We start from the raw sequence: 15,786 nt of genomic DNA on the forward strand, positions 1-15,786 counted from the left end.
CTTGAATGGTAAAACAATGGTATTGTACCTATTGAGTCCTGGGTTCAATTCCCTATTGAGCGAAACAAGGGATAAGTGCTTTAATTGGAGTTATAGTTTTGGTAGCTTCTTAAAATACTTAACACTAGAATTGGTAAGAGTTCTGACTGGGAATCGAACCAGTAACCCCATGAGTGTAGTACACTCATCTATTCATTTGAGCTACCAAATCAGTTTAGAAAGTTAAGCCAATCTGTTGAGGATAACCCTAGCTCCAACCGAAACGACCAGAAGCCAGAACCTGTGGAAGACAGGCATTGTAGCAGGTGAGATGCCAGTGATCAAAACCCTAACCCTAGCTCCAACCGAAACTCTAACCCTATCGCCAACCCTAAACCCAACTCCAACCAAAACCAAACCAAGGAACCCTGTAAGTGTAATACAGAAATCTTCCCAGTTATTTTATCAGTGCTGTGTCTGTTTCCAACCAAAACTTGAAACTTAACTTAAGCTCTCACCAAAACCACAACTTGTCTACACTTTACTCTTAACCAGAGAATTTATAAAAGCTTAACACGGGATCGAACCCATAACCCTGACTACGGAGTTCACATCGTTTACCTGTTGAGCTACCAGTAATGGTAAGATATCATTACTCTCATAACTCCAACAACTCTACTAACCACAGCTCCCTTCATACTTAATACATTCTTGACTAGGGACCAAGTACAAATACAAATGTTTGCCTGTTCATCCTCATTTTTCTCTTTCTGTTTTTTACTGTACATAAATCCTGGAGTGTCACTTCTAATCTCATTGTAAACAATGTTCATTATTTATTCTTTTGTTTGGTTTTGTCAATTATTAATTATGAACAAACATCTCTCTATTTTTGAGAGGGAAACAGGTGATGGGAATTGGACCTATATAGTAGATGATGCTTGTCAAATACTTCATTGTTAAAACATCTTGGCAAGTTTTTTTGCATTTTTTTGAGAATCTCAAAAACTGCAATTAACAGCAATTATGTACATATTCAGTGTCTGAATATGGCCGACAACTTTTTAAGAAAAAAAAACAAAATAAAAACGTTTTTTTCTTTCCCCAAATCAAACATTTGCTTTATTCTGATTTCGAAATCTTCGTTCGGTTTGGAAATTTCGGAATTTCAATTCGTTTGGCCATTTGCATACTCGGCAGCCAATCAGAAGCCTGCAACGGATAACTTCCTGATTCTGGACTTTAGACTCACATCATTAAGACTCACAGAGAACACAAGAAAAATGGAGAAGTGGTTAGGAATCGAGCCAAAATCTCAGAAGAAAGATTCAAAAGAAGCAAACTCAATTTATGACGCTATAAAACGTAAACGTACATTAAAAGCATCGTGGAAAGAGGAGTTCACGTGGCAACTTTTCAGAGTTGTCTGCCACGGTGTCCGCTCACTTTTTCTCACGAGTTTCAGACACTGATAAAACATTCAAATATTCTATAAATATTAAACATTAGTCAAAAAAAATGCGTTCATGAAGTACTCTTTATGTTATATTTGCGTATGAGATTAAATGAAGTGTCCTTGGGCAAGACACTGAACCCCTGATGCCCCCGATAAGTAGGCTATCGCTGCTATCGGTGTGTGAGTGTGTGTGTGAATGGGTAACGTTTGAAGCACATTGTAAAGCGCTTGACTTGAAAAGCCCTATTTAAACGCACACCATGTATGCATTTGTAACTCGCTATTACCACCTAGCGGCGACTTACTAGTTTTGCACACGTCCGCTCTAGGAAATGCGTCAAGCGCGTGACATTTTGACGTTTCCTTGTCGACGTGTCAAAATAAAATCGTAGGCTGACGTATTTAAAGGCTTTGATTGGAACGACACAAGCACCGAATTACCGCAAGCGCTCTATTACACAGAAACTCAAATTCAGGTCCTTGGGGAATGGTTCAAACCTCCTTTTTTTGGGACCATTTTTCCATTTTTGCTTTTATTCCCAAAATCGACATCATGGCCGAATCCGTCGTCATGGCTTCGTCCACAACAACGCAGATTATGTGCAGGTTATTATTTATTTAACAAAGTATTTATAAAGCACTTTGTTGATTGGTTCCTCGAAAACCAGCTCGATATCTGTTAGGGCCGGGCGATACTGGGGATTTCGGTATCGATCGATACTGACAGTTTTTGCTCGGAAATGTCACGATTATCGAGAAATTACGTCACAACACAGATTAAAATCCCTAAAAATGTTTCCTTTTTTATAAAATAAATGCATTGCAAATATAAACAGTATAAAAAGATAGCAATAATTCGAATTCAACTGTTTCTGAACAAAAACCAAGAGGATTAAAAAAAGTAGCAATGTTTTGAATATACAAATACTTTATTTCAATATCAACTGGAGAAACAAAAGGCAGTAATGCATATTCCCTCTCATTGGCTGGATTGCCATAGAGATAATGGATTTTCAGAACCACTAACATGGTAACATTCTTAGGGTGAACTTTTTTCACGATTGCCACAGAGAAGGGATTTTCAGAACCACTAACGTGGTTACATTTGTAGGGTGAGCTTTATTCATGATTGCCATAGAGATAATGGATTTTCAGAACCACTAACATGGTAACATTTGTAGGGTGAGCTTTTTTCAAGATTGCCATAGAGATAATGGATTTTTGTAACCACTAAGATGGTTACATCTGTAGGGTGAGCTTTTTTCATGATTGCCATAGAGATAATGGATTTTCAGAACCACTAACATGGTAACATTCTTAGGGTGAACTTTTTTCACGATTGCCACAGAGAAGGGATTTTCAGAACCACTAACGTGGTTACATTTGTAGGGTGAGCTTTATTCATGATTGCCATAGAGATAATGGATTTTCAGAACCACTAACATGGTAACATTTGTAGGGTGAGCTTTTTTCAAGATTGCCATAGAGATAATGGATTTTTGTAACCACTAAGATGGTTACATCTGTAGGGTGAGCTTTTTTCATGATTGCCATAGAGATAATGGATTTTCAGAACCACTAACATGGTAACATTCTTAGGGTGAACTTTTTTCACGATTGCCACAGAGAAGGGATTTTCAGAACCACTAACGTGGTTACATTTGTAGGGTGAGCTTTTTTCATGATTGCCATAGAGATAATGGATTTTCAGAACAACTAACATGGTTAAATTTGTAGGGTGAGCTTTTTTCATGATTTATTGTAAGTTTGTGGTGTTGCCACAGGAGCAAGGCACTCTAGCAGACCACTTTAGCGCACAAATTACACCTGGCATAGTCCTTTTCTGTTGTTGAAAAATAAGTCAGCACCGTTGTACTTCCTGTCTGCCGCTGTTATTTTTAGCTCCTGGTAGGGTTTTCAGCATGAACTTGGCCCTGTTTTCCGCCTGGCAGGCAGGATCCTGCAGCAGACTTTGTAGACAGTACGTTTTCCGCGTATTTTATACATTTTTGATCATTTCAAATTGTATATGGCGTATTACAATTTTTTTATCTTTTTATTTTTTATTACTTATCGTCTTGCCCTTTTTTGGCTCTCATTTGGATCGACTCAATCACCAGTAGTAATATGGTCGTCTGTCTTGCTGTGAGTAAATAGGTGCCGCGTTGTCTTTGTAAGTTTACTTGATAAAGTGAATAGCAATCATTAATAATGGGAGCAATTTATCTGAGGTATGACATTCCTCTCTGGTACTGTGACTAAAACAGTGTTGGCATCAGATAGAATTATATCGCCTATTAATAATATTGTCGTCTGTCTTGCTGTGAGTAAATAGGTGCCGCGTTATGTTTGTAAGTTTACTTGAGTTTACTTGATGAAGTGAATAGCAATCATTAATAAGGGAAGCAATTTATCTGAGGTATGACATTCTTCTCTGGTACTGTGACTAAAACAGTGTGCGCATCGGATCAAATCTATCGCCTATTCGATTTTGTGTCATCTATATCACCGGGTGGTTTGTTGGCGCTCTTTCCGCCGCCGCTACCCGGGTTCGATTCCTGTTGCTTTGCGATTGTGGTCAGCGATATTTTCGGCAGAAATACGGTAATACGGTAATAATAATAATAATAATAATAATAATTTCCTTGTATTGTCATTCTGTGTAACAATGTACACAGAACGAAATGTCGATTGCATCTGACCCGATGCAGCCGCAGCCAAGAGAGGGCGCCGCCGACCACTTTTTAAGTCTTAGGAATGACTCGGCCGGGGCGCGAACCCGAACCTCCCAGTCTCAAAGCGGGCGCCTTACCATCTAGGCTACCTCGTGTATGGAGGGCACACAAATTTTAAGTTCTTTTTTAGGGAAATGAAATAGGTGGTAAATGTGTGCCTGCCAGTCACAATTCAGGAGTAAATTTAGGACATTTGAGGAAATTGGCGCAGGAGCAAAGTATCGATTCAAGTATCGACAATATCGATATCGGTCTCGGTCCGCCCAGCCCTAGCCGCTGTATCCTAGCAACCGTCAACAAACACGCTCTCCGGTCTAAAAGGAGCGCTTATTTTCAATCTAACCGTTTTTTAGTCGTTGTAAGCAAATGAGCGCGGAGGTGTTAGTGTCTCAACCGCACTATGAGGGCGGAGCCTTGGCTCGGGGGCCCCACGGGGACCCCCAACGGGAGGCGGGGGCCCCCTCGGAGCCGCCCCCGGACTTAGTTTCGGCAGGGCTGCGCTCCGCTCGCTCCACCCCGGCCGAGTGGTTCTCGGGCTACCGCAGTTTGCTGCAACAAGCCACTTCGGACCGTTTGACGGCGCACGACGTCCGGGACGCTTCGAGACTCCTGCGACTGGACGCGGAGGCCGCCACGGCGCATGCGCAGAATACCGGGACCCGTTTACTCGGAGAGAGGCTGCAGGACATTCATCTGTGGAGGTCGGAGCTCCGGGAGCACATCGACAGGTTGCTGGAGCACACCGCCGCCCTGCAGGGGCTCAAAGGTATTCCCCAATTCTTAAAATTCCAAAATTTGAGGAAAATCTTTCTATATTTTATCCATTTATTACATTTTTTTCTGCATTTCACGAAGTTCATCCACTTTTTTCAAACCAAAGCACTTTGGAAGGCCAATTTTGCAATGGGCTAGAGAAGGAAACAGTTGACAAAAGATAAAGATGCCAGAATCAGAGGACTCAGAAAAAAGGGAAGCGACTTTTTTAAAATGAGAAAATTAAGGGTTCATTTACGGGTAAATCCAAGAAATTTTGAAGGACTTTCAAAGCTAATGTTCCCATTGGTAAGAGAATGAAACAGTGGAAAAAAGTTCAAGATGTCAGAATCAGACGACTCAAAAAAAAAGGGAAGCAATTTTCTTAAAATGAGAAAATTATGAGATACAGGGTTCATATACTTTTGTATGTGCAAATCCAAGCACTTTTGAAGTACTTTCAAAACTAATTTTCCCACTGGTAAGAGAAGGAAACAGTGGAAAAAGGTTTAAGATGCCAGAATCAAACAACTTAAATCAGGGAAGCATTTTTTTAAATGAGCAAATTATGAGATACAGGGTTCACATACTATTGTATGGGCAAATCCAAACACTTTTGAAGGACTTTCAAAGCCAATTTTCCAATGGGCTAGAGAAAGAAACAGTTGACAAAAGGTAAAGATGCCAGAATCAAACGAAGCAATTTTTAAAATGAGCAGATTATGAGATGCAGGGTTCATATACTCTTGTATGGTGCAAATCCAAGCACGTTTGAAGGACTTTCAAAGCCAATTTCCAATAAGCTAGAGAAAGAAACAGTGGAAAAAGGTTTAAGATGCCAGAATCAAAAAACTCAGAAAAAAGGGAAGCATTTTTAAAAATGAGCAAATTATGAGATGCAGGGTTCATATATTCTTGTATGGGCAAATCCAAGCACGTTTGAAGGACTTTTAAAGCCAATTTCCAATAAGCTAGAGAAGGAAACAGTGGAAAAAAACAAAGATGCCAGGGTCAAACGACTCAGAAAAAATGGAAGCATTTTTTAAAATGAGCAGGGTTCATATACTTTTGTATGGGCAAATCCAAGCACTTTTGAAGGACTTTCAAAGCTAATTTTCCCATTGGCAAGAGAAGGAAACAGTGAAAAAAAGTTCAAGATGCCAGAATCGAACGAATCAGAAAAAAAGGAAGCGACTTTCAAAATGAGAAAATTATGATATACAGGGTTCATATACTTTTGTATGGGCAAATCCGAGCACTTTTGAAGGACTTTCAAAGCCAATTTTCCAATGGGCTAGAGAAGGAAACAGTTGACAAAAGGTAAAGATGCCAGAATCAAACAAAGCCATTTTTAAAATGAGCAAATTATGAGCCGCAGGTTTCATATATTCTTGTATGGGCAAATCCAAGCACGTTTGAAGGACTTTCAAAGCCAATTTCCAATAAGCTAGAGAAGGAAACAGTGGGAAAAAATAAAGATGCCAGGGTCAAACGACTCAGAAAAAAGGGAAGCGTTTTTTAAAATGAGCAGGGTTCATATACTTTTGTATGGGCAAATCCAGGCACTTTTGAAGGACTTTCAAAACTAATTTTCCCATTGGTAAGAGAAGGAAACAGTGAAAAAAAGTTCAAGATGCCAGAATCAAACGACTCAGAAAAAAAGGAAGCATTTTTTAAAATGAGCAAATTATGAGATACAGGCTACATATACTATTGTATGTGCAAATCCAAGCACTTTTAAAGGACTTTCAAAGCCAATTTTCCAATGGGCTAGAGAAGGAAACAGTTGACAAAAGGTAAAGGTGCCAGAATCAAACGAAGCAATATTAAAATGAGCACTGTCCCTTTAAAGTGAGGTTGGAGAAGGCCCTGGACGCCACCGAGACCCCTTACGCTATCGCCGTGGATAATTTGAGCTGCAGGAGCCGCAGGTTGGGGCCCGACCTGATTAGGGACTGCGTGGAGGAAGAGCTGCTCAAGGTAGGAGCCCACAGCGCCACCTAGGGCAGGGGGTGGTAACATGTTGAAAGAGCCATATTGGACCCAAAAAACACTCATCTACTATATCTATATTCATTGAAAAACAGGAAGAATGTGTTCTGTTTATCATTCTACAGAAACCATATATTTTTCCATTATCACACATTTTTTTAAAAACGCGTCGAAGAGCCACTAGGGAGCGCCAAAGAGCTGCTTCTTGCTGACCCTTCCAGCCTGGGGACTTGTGATGGAAATTCAGGCTCTTTTAAAAGAACTGGCTCTTTTGGCTTATCTCATTAAAAAAGACTCGCTCTTTCGGCTCCCAAACGACTCTTCATATTTCACTTGTTGCTTTCATTAAAAATTCACCCGTTATTATATAACATGATGGTGAGATCACTTTAAAAAGGGGTAAGAAAAAAAGAAAAAAAGTACTACCTTTGTGTACTATACATGCATGGGATTAAATAACAAGATAAATAAATATACATGTGAAAGAAAAATGACATTTGACTTACCTTTGGTGGAATGTGACTTGAGCTGGTACATTGGAGTACTGGGTGGATGCAAAGGCAGGATTTTTTTTCCTCTGGCCCTCAGAAGAAATCGTTGCTTTAATCGCCTCCTTATTACTAACAAGATTGTCAATTGTTTACAGCCTTTGCAACCTTTTGTGTACCTTCTTTGTATTTTGTGATGATCCAAAGTTTTGTTTCCATGGTTGTCAAAGAAAGAGAGGAGGGAAGAAAAAGAAAATACAGGAGAGAAAGACAGACACAGACCAGACAGAGTGAAAGAAAGATAGGAAAGGGAGATAAATAGAAAGGAAAAAAGAGAAAAAGACAAATAGAGGGAGAAATAATTAGAGAAAGAAAGTAAGAAAGGGGAAGAAAGACAGGAAGATAAAGATAGATTAACGAGAAAGAAAGCACAAGAGAGAAAGAAATAATGAGATAGAAAGAAAGAGTAAAAGAAAGAAGAGAACGAAAGAAGAAGAGGGAGAAGTAGTGTTAAGTTGACTCAGTTAACTACATCAAAAAAATAATTTGACCAGAAAATCACAATGACCCGCAGACAGCAGGTTGGAGACCCCTGCTCTAAAATAATTTCTTTGATAAGAAAAAAATATCGCCATCGCGTCATTCAATGAATTCAAGTACATGTTTGTAGTGAAGTGTGACCAGGTTCTGTTACTTGTTTGACGGCGCTTGCTGCACGTAAACAGGAAGTGGACCTGATCCGGAACGTGCAGGCTCTTCTGAAGAGAACCATCGCCCAGGTTGCGACGCAGATCAGGTGAGATTCCGCTTCCGTCCGCTCCAGAATCCGTTCTGCCCTACACAAACCCTAACGCTAATCCTACCAAAACCCTCATCATACCCTAACACTACCTTAATTCTGAACCTAAGCTAAGCTTGAACTTAACCCTGGAACTTATCCTACCCTAGCTAGCCCTAACCAAAACCTAAAGCTTACCCTACCGAAACCCTAACGCTAACCCTACCAAAACCCTCCTCATACCCTAACACTACCCTAATTCTTAACCTAACCTAAGCCTAAACCTAACACGAACCCTATTCCAGCCCTACCTAAACCCTAACGCTAACTCTACCCAAACCCTCTTCATAACCTAAAACTACCATAATTGTGAACCTATCCTAAGATTAAACCTAACCCTAGGACTTATCCTATCCTAGCTCTACCCAAACCTTCATGCTAACCCTACCCAAACCCTACTCATACCCTAGCATTACCCCAATTCTGAATCTAACCTGAGATTAAACCTAACACTAGCACTTATCCTACCCTACCCCTAACCAAAACCTAACACTTACCCTACCCAAACCCTAAAGCTTACCCTACCCAAACCCTAAGGCTAACCCTACCAAAACCCTCCTCATACCCTAACACTACCCTAATTCTTAACCTAACCAAAGCCTAAACCTAACACTTACCCTATTCCAGCCCTACCTAAACCCTAACGCTAACCCTACCCAAACCCTCTTCATAACCTAAAACTACCATAATTGTGAACCTATCCTAACCTTAAACCTAACCCTAGATCTTATGCTGATCCTACCAAAACCCTCATCATACCCTTACACTACCCCAATTCTGAACCTAACCTAAGCCTAAACCTAATCCTACAATTTATCGTACCCTAGCTAGCCCTAACCAAAACCTAAAGCTTACCCTACCGAAACCCTAACGCTAACCCTACCAAAACCCTCCTCATACCCTAACACTACCCTAATTCTTAACCTAACCTAAGCCTAAACCTAACACTTACCCTATTCCAGCCCTACCTAAACCCTAACGCTAACCCTACCCAAACCCTCTTCATAACCTAAAACTACAATAATTGTGAACCTATCCTAAGCTTAAACCTAACGCTAGCACTTATCCTATCCTAGCTCTACCCAAACCTTCATGCTAAACCTACCCAAACCCTACTCATACCCTAGCATTACCCCAATTCTGAATCTAACCTGAGATTAAACCTAACACTAGCACTTATCCTACCCTAGCCCTAACCAAAACCTAACACTTACCCTACCCAAACCCTAAAGCTTACCCTACCCAAACCCGTTGCTAATCCTACCAAAACCCTCCTCATACACTAACACTACCCTAATTCTTAACCTAACCAAAGCCTAAACCTAACACTTACCCTATTCCAGCCCTACCTAAACCCTAACGCTAACCCTACCCAAACCCTCTTCATAACCTAAAACTACAATAATTGTGAACCTATCCTAAGCTTAAACCTAACGCTAGCACTTATCCTATCCTAGCTCTACCCAAACCTTCATGCTAACCCTACCCAAACCCTACTCATACCCTAGCATTACCCCAATTCTAAATCTAACCTGAGATTAAATCTAACACTAGCACTTATCCTACCCTAGCCCTAGCCCTAACCAAAACCTAACACTTACCCTACCCAAACCCTAAAGTTTACCCTACCTAAACCCTAACGCTAACCCTACCCAAACCCTCTTCATAACCTAAAACTACCATAATTGTGAACCTATCCTAAGATTAAACCTAACCCTAGAACTTATCCTATCCTAGCCCTACCCAAACCTTCATGCTAACCCTACCCAAACCCTACTCATACCCTAAGATTACCTTAATTCTGAAATCTAACCTAAGATTAAACCTAACACTGGCACTTATCCTACCCTAGCACTTATCCTACCCTAGCCATAACCAAAACCCAACACTTACCCTAACCAAACCCTAAAGCTTACCCTAACCAAACCCTAAAGCTTACCCTACCCAAACCCGAATGCTAATCCTACCAACCTAAACTTAAACTTAACCATAGCACTTATCCTACCCTAGAACTTACCCTACCCAAACCCTAAAGCTCACCCTACCCAAACCCTAATGCTAACACTACCAAAACCCTCCTAATACCCTAACACTATCCTAATTCTGAACCTAACCTAAACTTAAACTTAACCATAGCACTTACCCTACCCAAACCCGAATGCAAACACTACCAAAACCCTCCTAATACCCTAACATTACCCTAATTCTGAACCTAACCTAAGATTAAACATAACACTAGCACTTATCCTACCCTAGAACTTACTCTACCCAAACCCGAATGCTAACACTACCAAAACCCTCCTAATACCCTAACACTACGCTAATTCTGAACCTAACCTAATCTTAAACTTAACCATAGCACTTATCCTACCCTAGCCCTTACCAAAATCTTCTTTTCCTGATCCAGTCTCAACCGAGACAGCAAGCAGACCCTGGAACTGGACTGGTCGGACAAGTACCAGGCTTACGATTTGGACCTCCAGTGCGGACGCTTCGACGACAACAGCACCCAAACGCAACACTTTTGCGTCTCGGCCGCCGTGCAGCAGCAGTGAGTGACCGGCAGAACATTTCCCATCGTGCTCCCTGGTCCTGACCCCGGCTGGTTCCTCAGGAACTCCGACGTCCCCTCCTGGATCCGGTTCACACAGGACAACCTGCACCGGGCCTTCCGCGAGGAGCAGGCCTCCAAGGATCTCAGGCTGGAGTTTTTGTTTTTGAGGTCTAAAGTTCGGTTCCGGTCGGTTCTGAACGAGCGTTTCTCCTGTGTTCCTTAGTGAGCTGGTCCAGCAGGTTCTTCTGGACACCACCAAGGATCTGAGGGTCCAGTGCTCCATCGTGGACCAGGCCTTCCTTCAGCGCTGTTCGGAACAGATGGAGGCCAAGGTCCAACTGGAGGCGCAGTTCAAGCAGGTGAGGAGAAAGTAGAAACATTCCTGATAATGTGTCGGCTTACTTTCATGTTTTGTTCAGTTAGAGCCACTTAGTATATATTCTTTTCATTTTACTGCTAGTGAGTGTGCCTTCATTATATATCATGGCCTTGTCACCATGACACTCATGCGTAGGAATGTTTCTTGTGTCTTACTTTCATGTTTTGTTCAGGTTCCAACATCCTGCACTACATTCCAAGTTTTCTTCAGTTATGGCTAATCAGTGTGCCTGGATTACTGTATATGCCATAGTCTCATCTTCATAGCATTCTTGGTCATGTCCACGTGTAGGAAGGTTTTTCTGTGCCAGGTTGCATGTTTTGTGCAGTTAGTGTTCCATCATATCCTTCATCTACTTTCATGTTTTGTTCAGTTAGAACTGGTTGTTTGAACAAGAAAACATGTGTTTATGAGATAGTACACGTGTTCACGCTTATTATTCTAATCCAGAGTGTGCCTGCATTTTATGTCGTCATGCCAAAATTGTCCGTGTGTGTGTGTTGTCTTCCTTTCATGTTTTGTTCTGTTAGAACTGGTTGTTTGAACAAGAAAACATATTTTTATGAGATAGTACACGTGTTTACACTTATCATTCAAATCTAGAGTGTGCCTGCATTTTATGTCGTCTTGCCAAACTTGTCGATGTGTGTGTGTTTTCTATCTTTCATGTTTTGTTCTGTTAGAACTGGTTGTTGGAACAATAAAAGCTATTTGTTTATGAGATAGTACACAAGTTTACACTTATTAATCATATCTAGAGTGTGCCTGCATTTTATGTCGTCATGCCAAACTTGTCTGTGTGTGTGTGTGTGTGTTGTCTTCCTTTCATGTTTTGTTCGGTTAAAACTGGTTGTTGGAACAAGAAAAGCTATTTGTTTATGAGATAGTGCTCATGTTTGCACTTATTATTCAAATCTAGAGTGTGTCTGCATTTTATGTCGTCTTGCCAAACTTGTCTGTGGGTGTGTTGTCTTTATTTCATGTTTGGTTCTGTTAGAACAAGATAAGCTATTTGTTTATGAGATAGTACACGTGTTTACACTTATTATTCATATCTAGAGTGTGCCTGCATTTTATGTCGTCTTGCTAAACTTGTCGATGTGTGTGTGTGTGTGTGTGGGGGGGTCTTTCTTTTATGTTTTGTTCCATTAGAACTGGTTGTTGGAACAATAAAAGCTATTTATTTATGAGAAAGTATAATTGTTTACACTTATAATTCAAATCTACAGTGTGCCTGCATTTTATGTCGTCTTCCCAAACTTGTCGTGTGCGTGTGTGTGTGTTGTCGTTATTTCATGTTTTGTTCCGTTAGAACTACAAAAGCTATTTGTTTATGAGATAGTACACGTCTTTACACTTATTATTCAAATCTAGTGTCTGCCTGCATTTTATGTCGTCATGCCAAACTTGTCCGTGTGTCTGTGTGTGTGTTGTCTTCCTTTCATGTTTTGTTCCGTTAACACTGGTTGTTGGAACAAGAAAAGCTATTTGTTTATGGAATAGTACACGTGTTTACGCTTATTATTCATACCTAGAGTGTGCCTGCATTTTATGTCGTCTCACCAAACTTGTCGATGTGTGTGTGTGTGTGTGTTGTCTTTTCTTTTATGTTTTTTTCCGTTAGATCTGGTTGTTGGAACAATAAAAGCTATTTGTTTATGAGAAAGCACACATGTTTACACTTAAAATTCAAATCTAGAGTGTGCCTGCATTTTATGTCGTCCTGCCAAACTTGTCCGTGCGTGCGTGTGTGTGTGTTGCCTTTCATGTTTTGTTCCGTTAAAACAAGAAAAGCTATTTGTTTATGAGATAGTACTCATGTTTGCACTTATTATTCAAATCTAGAGTGTGTCTGCATTTTATGTCGTCATGCCAAACTTGTCTGTTGTAGTAATTTCATGTTTTGTTCTGTTAGAACAAGAAAAGCTATTTGTTTATGAGATAGTACAGGTGTTTTCGCCTATGATTTGAATCTAGAGTGTTTTACACTGCTAGGGGGCGATATATAATACACCCTGGGACTTTAGGAGGGGATTCTGTATAATTCCATTGCAAAGTACCCAACGTAAATGAAAATATACCGGTGGTGTGGTGTTTTGGCAGACCTTGGAGCAGATCGGGGCCCAGGAACGAAACGTGGTGGCCCTCCAGAAGGCCATCGACGACAAGGACGCCCCCCAGAGGGCGGCAGAGTCTCGGCTTTACCGCCGCTTCCACAGACCCAACACCGAACTGTGCAGGGACGAACCTCAAATCCGGTAGGTCCTCTCTCTCGCTGGCCTTTTCCGAACGCCCCTCGAACGCCCCTTTTCCCCGCAGCCTGGAGGAGGAGGTGAGGGAGCTGGATGCCACCCTGGCATCCCTGAAGCAGCAATTGAGCGACGCCCGAGGGTCCCTGGCCCACTTGGAGGCCACCCGCATGGCGCTGGAGAAGGACATCATGTGCAAAAACAATTCGCTTTTCATCGAGAGGGAGAAATGCATGACGCAGAGGAAGTTGTACCCCACCATCTCCACGCTCTCCGGATACTCGGCAAAATAGGAGTCGCGCTGGCTCTTTAAATTCTTCCTGGAATGACAGAGACGATAGCATGGTAGAAAATTTGCTCAAAAGTCAACTCAAGTCATGTTTATTTGTAACGCCCTTAATCACAAAGAGTCTCAAAGGGCTGCACACACCACAGATTTTTGCAAACCAAAGACTATTATGACACCATCCCCTGATCTAAAACCTACATGAGGGCAAGGAAAAATTCAAAAACCTCAAGTCAAGTCATGTCTATTTGTTTGGCCCTTAATCACAAAGAGTCTCAAAGGGCTGCACAGACCACAGATTTTTGCAAACTACAGACTATTATGACTCCATCCCCTGATCTAAAACCTACATGAGGGCAAACAATACACATAATATCAACATAAAATATAGGTTATTCATTTGCTATAGAGTAGAAGTGTGTTTTAAGCTTAGATTTAAACATTTCCACTGAGGTTGCAGATGGAATCTCAGGGGGAAGAGCATTCCACAGCTCCAGGGCCCAAAACGAGAATGCTCTGTGGATTTCTTCTTGGCTCTTGGGATCACTAGTAGACCAGCGTTTTCAGAGCGAAGGCTCCGGACAGGAACATAGGGTGAAATTAAATCTGAAAGATATGAGGGAGCAAGTCCATGCATGATTTGGTATAATAACAACAGAACCTTAAAGTCACATCTTAAGCTAACAGGGAGCCAATGCAGGTGAGCTAAAATCAGGTCATGTGATCAAACGTTTTTGTCTTAGTTAAAAGCTTCGCTGCAGCATTTATTACCAGCTGAAGGCTCTTGATTTTGGACTTCGGAAGACCGAAAAGTAGGGCAAAACAGTAATCGAGACGGGATGAATTATAATCCCCGCATCCGACTAAGACAGCATAGGGCAAATTTTAGCAATGTTGCCAAGATGGAAGAAACTTTTCTAGTAATATTCTTCACGTGTGTTTGAAGGGACAGTTAAATATGACACCTAAATTTTGGACTGAGTCACTCTGGGTGATATTCCATTTGTCAATGTTCCGAGCCGTTTTTGAGAACAAATCACGGCATTTAGATGGACCAATAACTAACATTTCGCTCTTTTCAGAGTTAAGGCGCAAGAAGTTGAGTGACATCCATTCTTTGATCTCAGTGAGGCAGGGCTCCAAATTTCCACAGTTTAGTGTGGCAGATTCCTCCATCGGAAGATATATTTGAGTGTCATCTGCGTAGCATTGGAAACTGATATTATACTTGCGAATAATATCACCTGATGGAAGCATGTAAATGCTAAAAAGAAGGGGGCCAAGTACTGAACCCTGCGGAACACCGCAGGTAACACTAAAGGGCTCTATGATGTCATTTCCCCCTATTTAATACAGTGCGTCCTATCGGAGAGGTAGGATCTGAACCATAAGAGGACGTTTCCTGAGAGACCAACCAATTTTCCAATCGTTCTAGTAAGATACTATGGTCCACAGTGTCAAAGGCAGCAGCAAGAGTGTCCATTGCCAGAGTCCATTGCCGGTAGAAGATCATTGGTTACCTTAATCAAAGTGGTATTTTTCCCCTTTTTTTGCAGTGTAATATTGTATGTATTGTTTTTTCTTGATAAATAAAATGGACACAATCGTGTTTAACGTTATTCACATTGCAGCTGCTAATTACAGTAAATGTATGATAATGGAAAAATCTATAGTTTCTGTAAAATGATAAACAGGACACATTCTTCTTGTTTTCCAATAAATATAGATAGAGTATGTGTGTTTTTTTGGGTCCATTATGGCTCTTTCAACATTCCCAGCCCCTACCCTAGGTGGCGCTGTGGGCTTTATAGAGTAAATTACCCATCATTTTAAAATGTTTTCCTTGTCAAAAATGAAAGAAAGTAATAAGAAATTGTTGGATTTTCTGCCCGAAACAATCACAAAAAATTTTCAGTTGAGAAAAAAAAGGAATGAAATGAGCATTTTCGGTATATTTTGTCAGAAAATCCAAAATAATCTTTCGTAAAGCTCAAAGCAGTATTTCTTTTTACCACTAGAGGAACGACATAATAGGTTATGATAATTGTTTTTTTTTCAGATTAGAAAAAATAATAAT

The 15,786-nt window shown here is 40.8% G+C and overlaps 1 protein-coding gene across 1 annotated transcript; it reads left to right on the forward strand.

Annotated features, from left to right (window-relative positions):
• The first annotated feature begins 1,931 nt into the window (after positions 1–1,931).
• tekt4 (tektin 4) lies at positions 1,932–15,328 on the forward strand. Its single transcript, XM_088341343.1, has 9 exons — positions 1,932–2,041; positions 4,524–4,936; positions 6,776–6,903; positions 8,129–8,199; positions 10,649–10,792; positions 10,856–10,942; positions 11,019–11,154; positions 13,278–13,432; positions 13,494–15,328. The coding sequence occupies exons 1-9, from the start codon at positions 1,989–1,991 to the stop codon at positions 13,714–13,716; spliced, it is 1,410 nt and encodes a 469-aa protein (XP_088197469.1). The 5' UTR covers positions 1,932–1,988; the 3' UTR covers positions 13,717–15,328.
• The last annotated feature ends 458 nt before the right edge of the window (positions 15,329–15,786 follow it).

Source organism: Urocampus carinirostris, chromosome 8, assembly GCF_059441175.1.
Source record: "Urocampus carinirostris isolate Australia breed hairy pipefish chromosome 8, RoL_Ucar_1.0, whole genome shotgun sequence".
Taxonomy (NCBI): Eukaryota; Metazoa; Chordata; class Actinopteri; order Syngnathiformes; family Syngnathidae; genus Urocampus; species Urocampus carinirostris.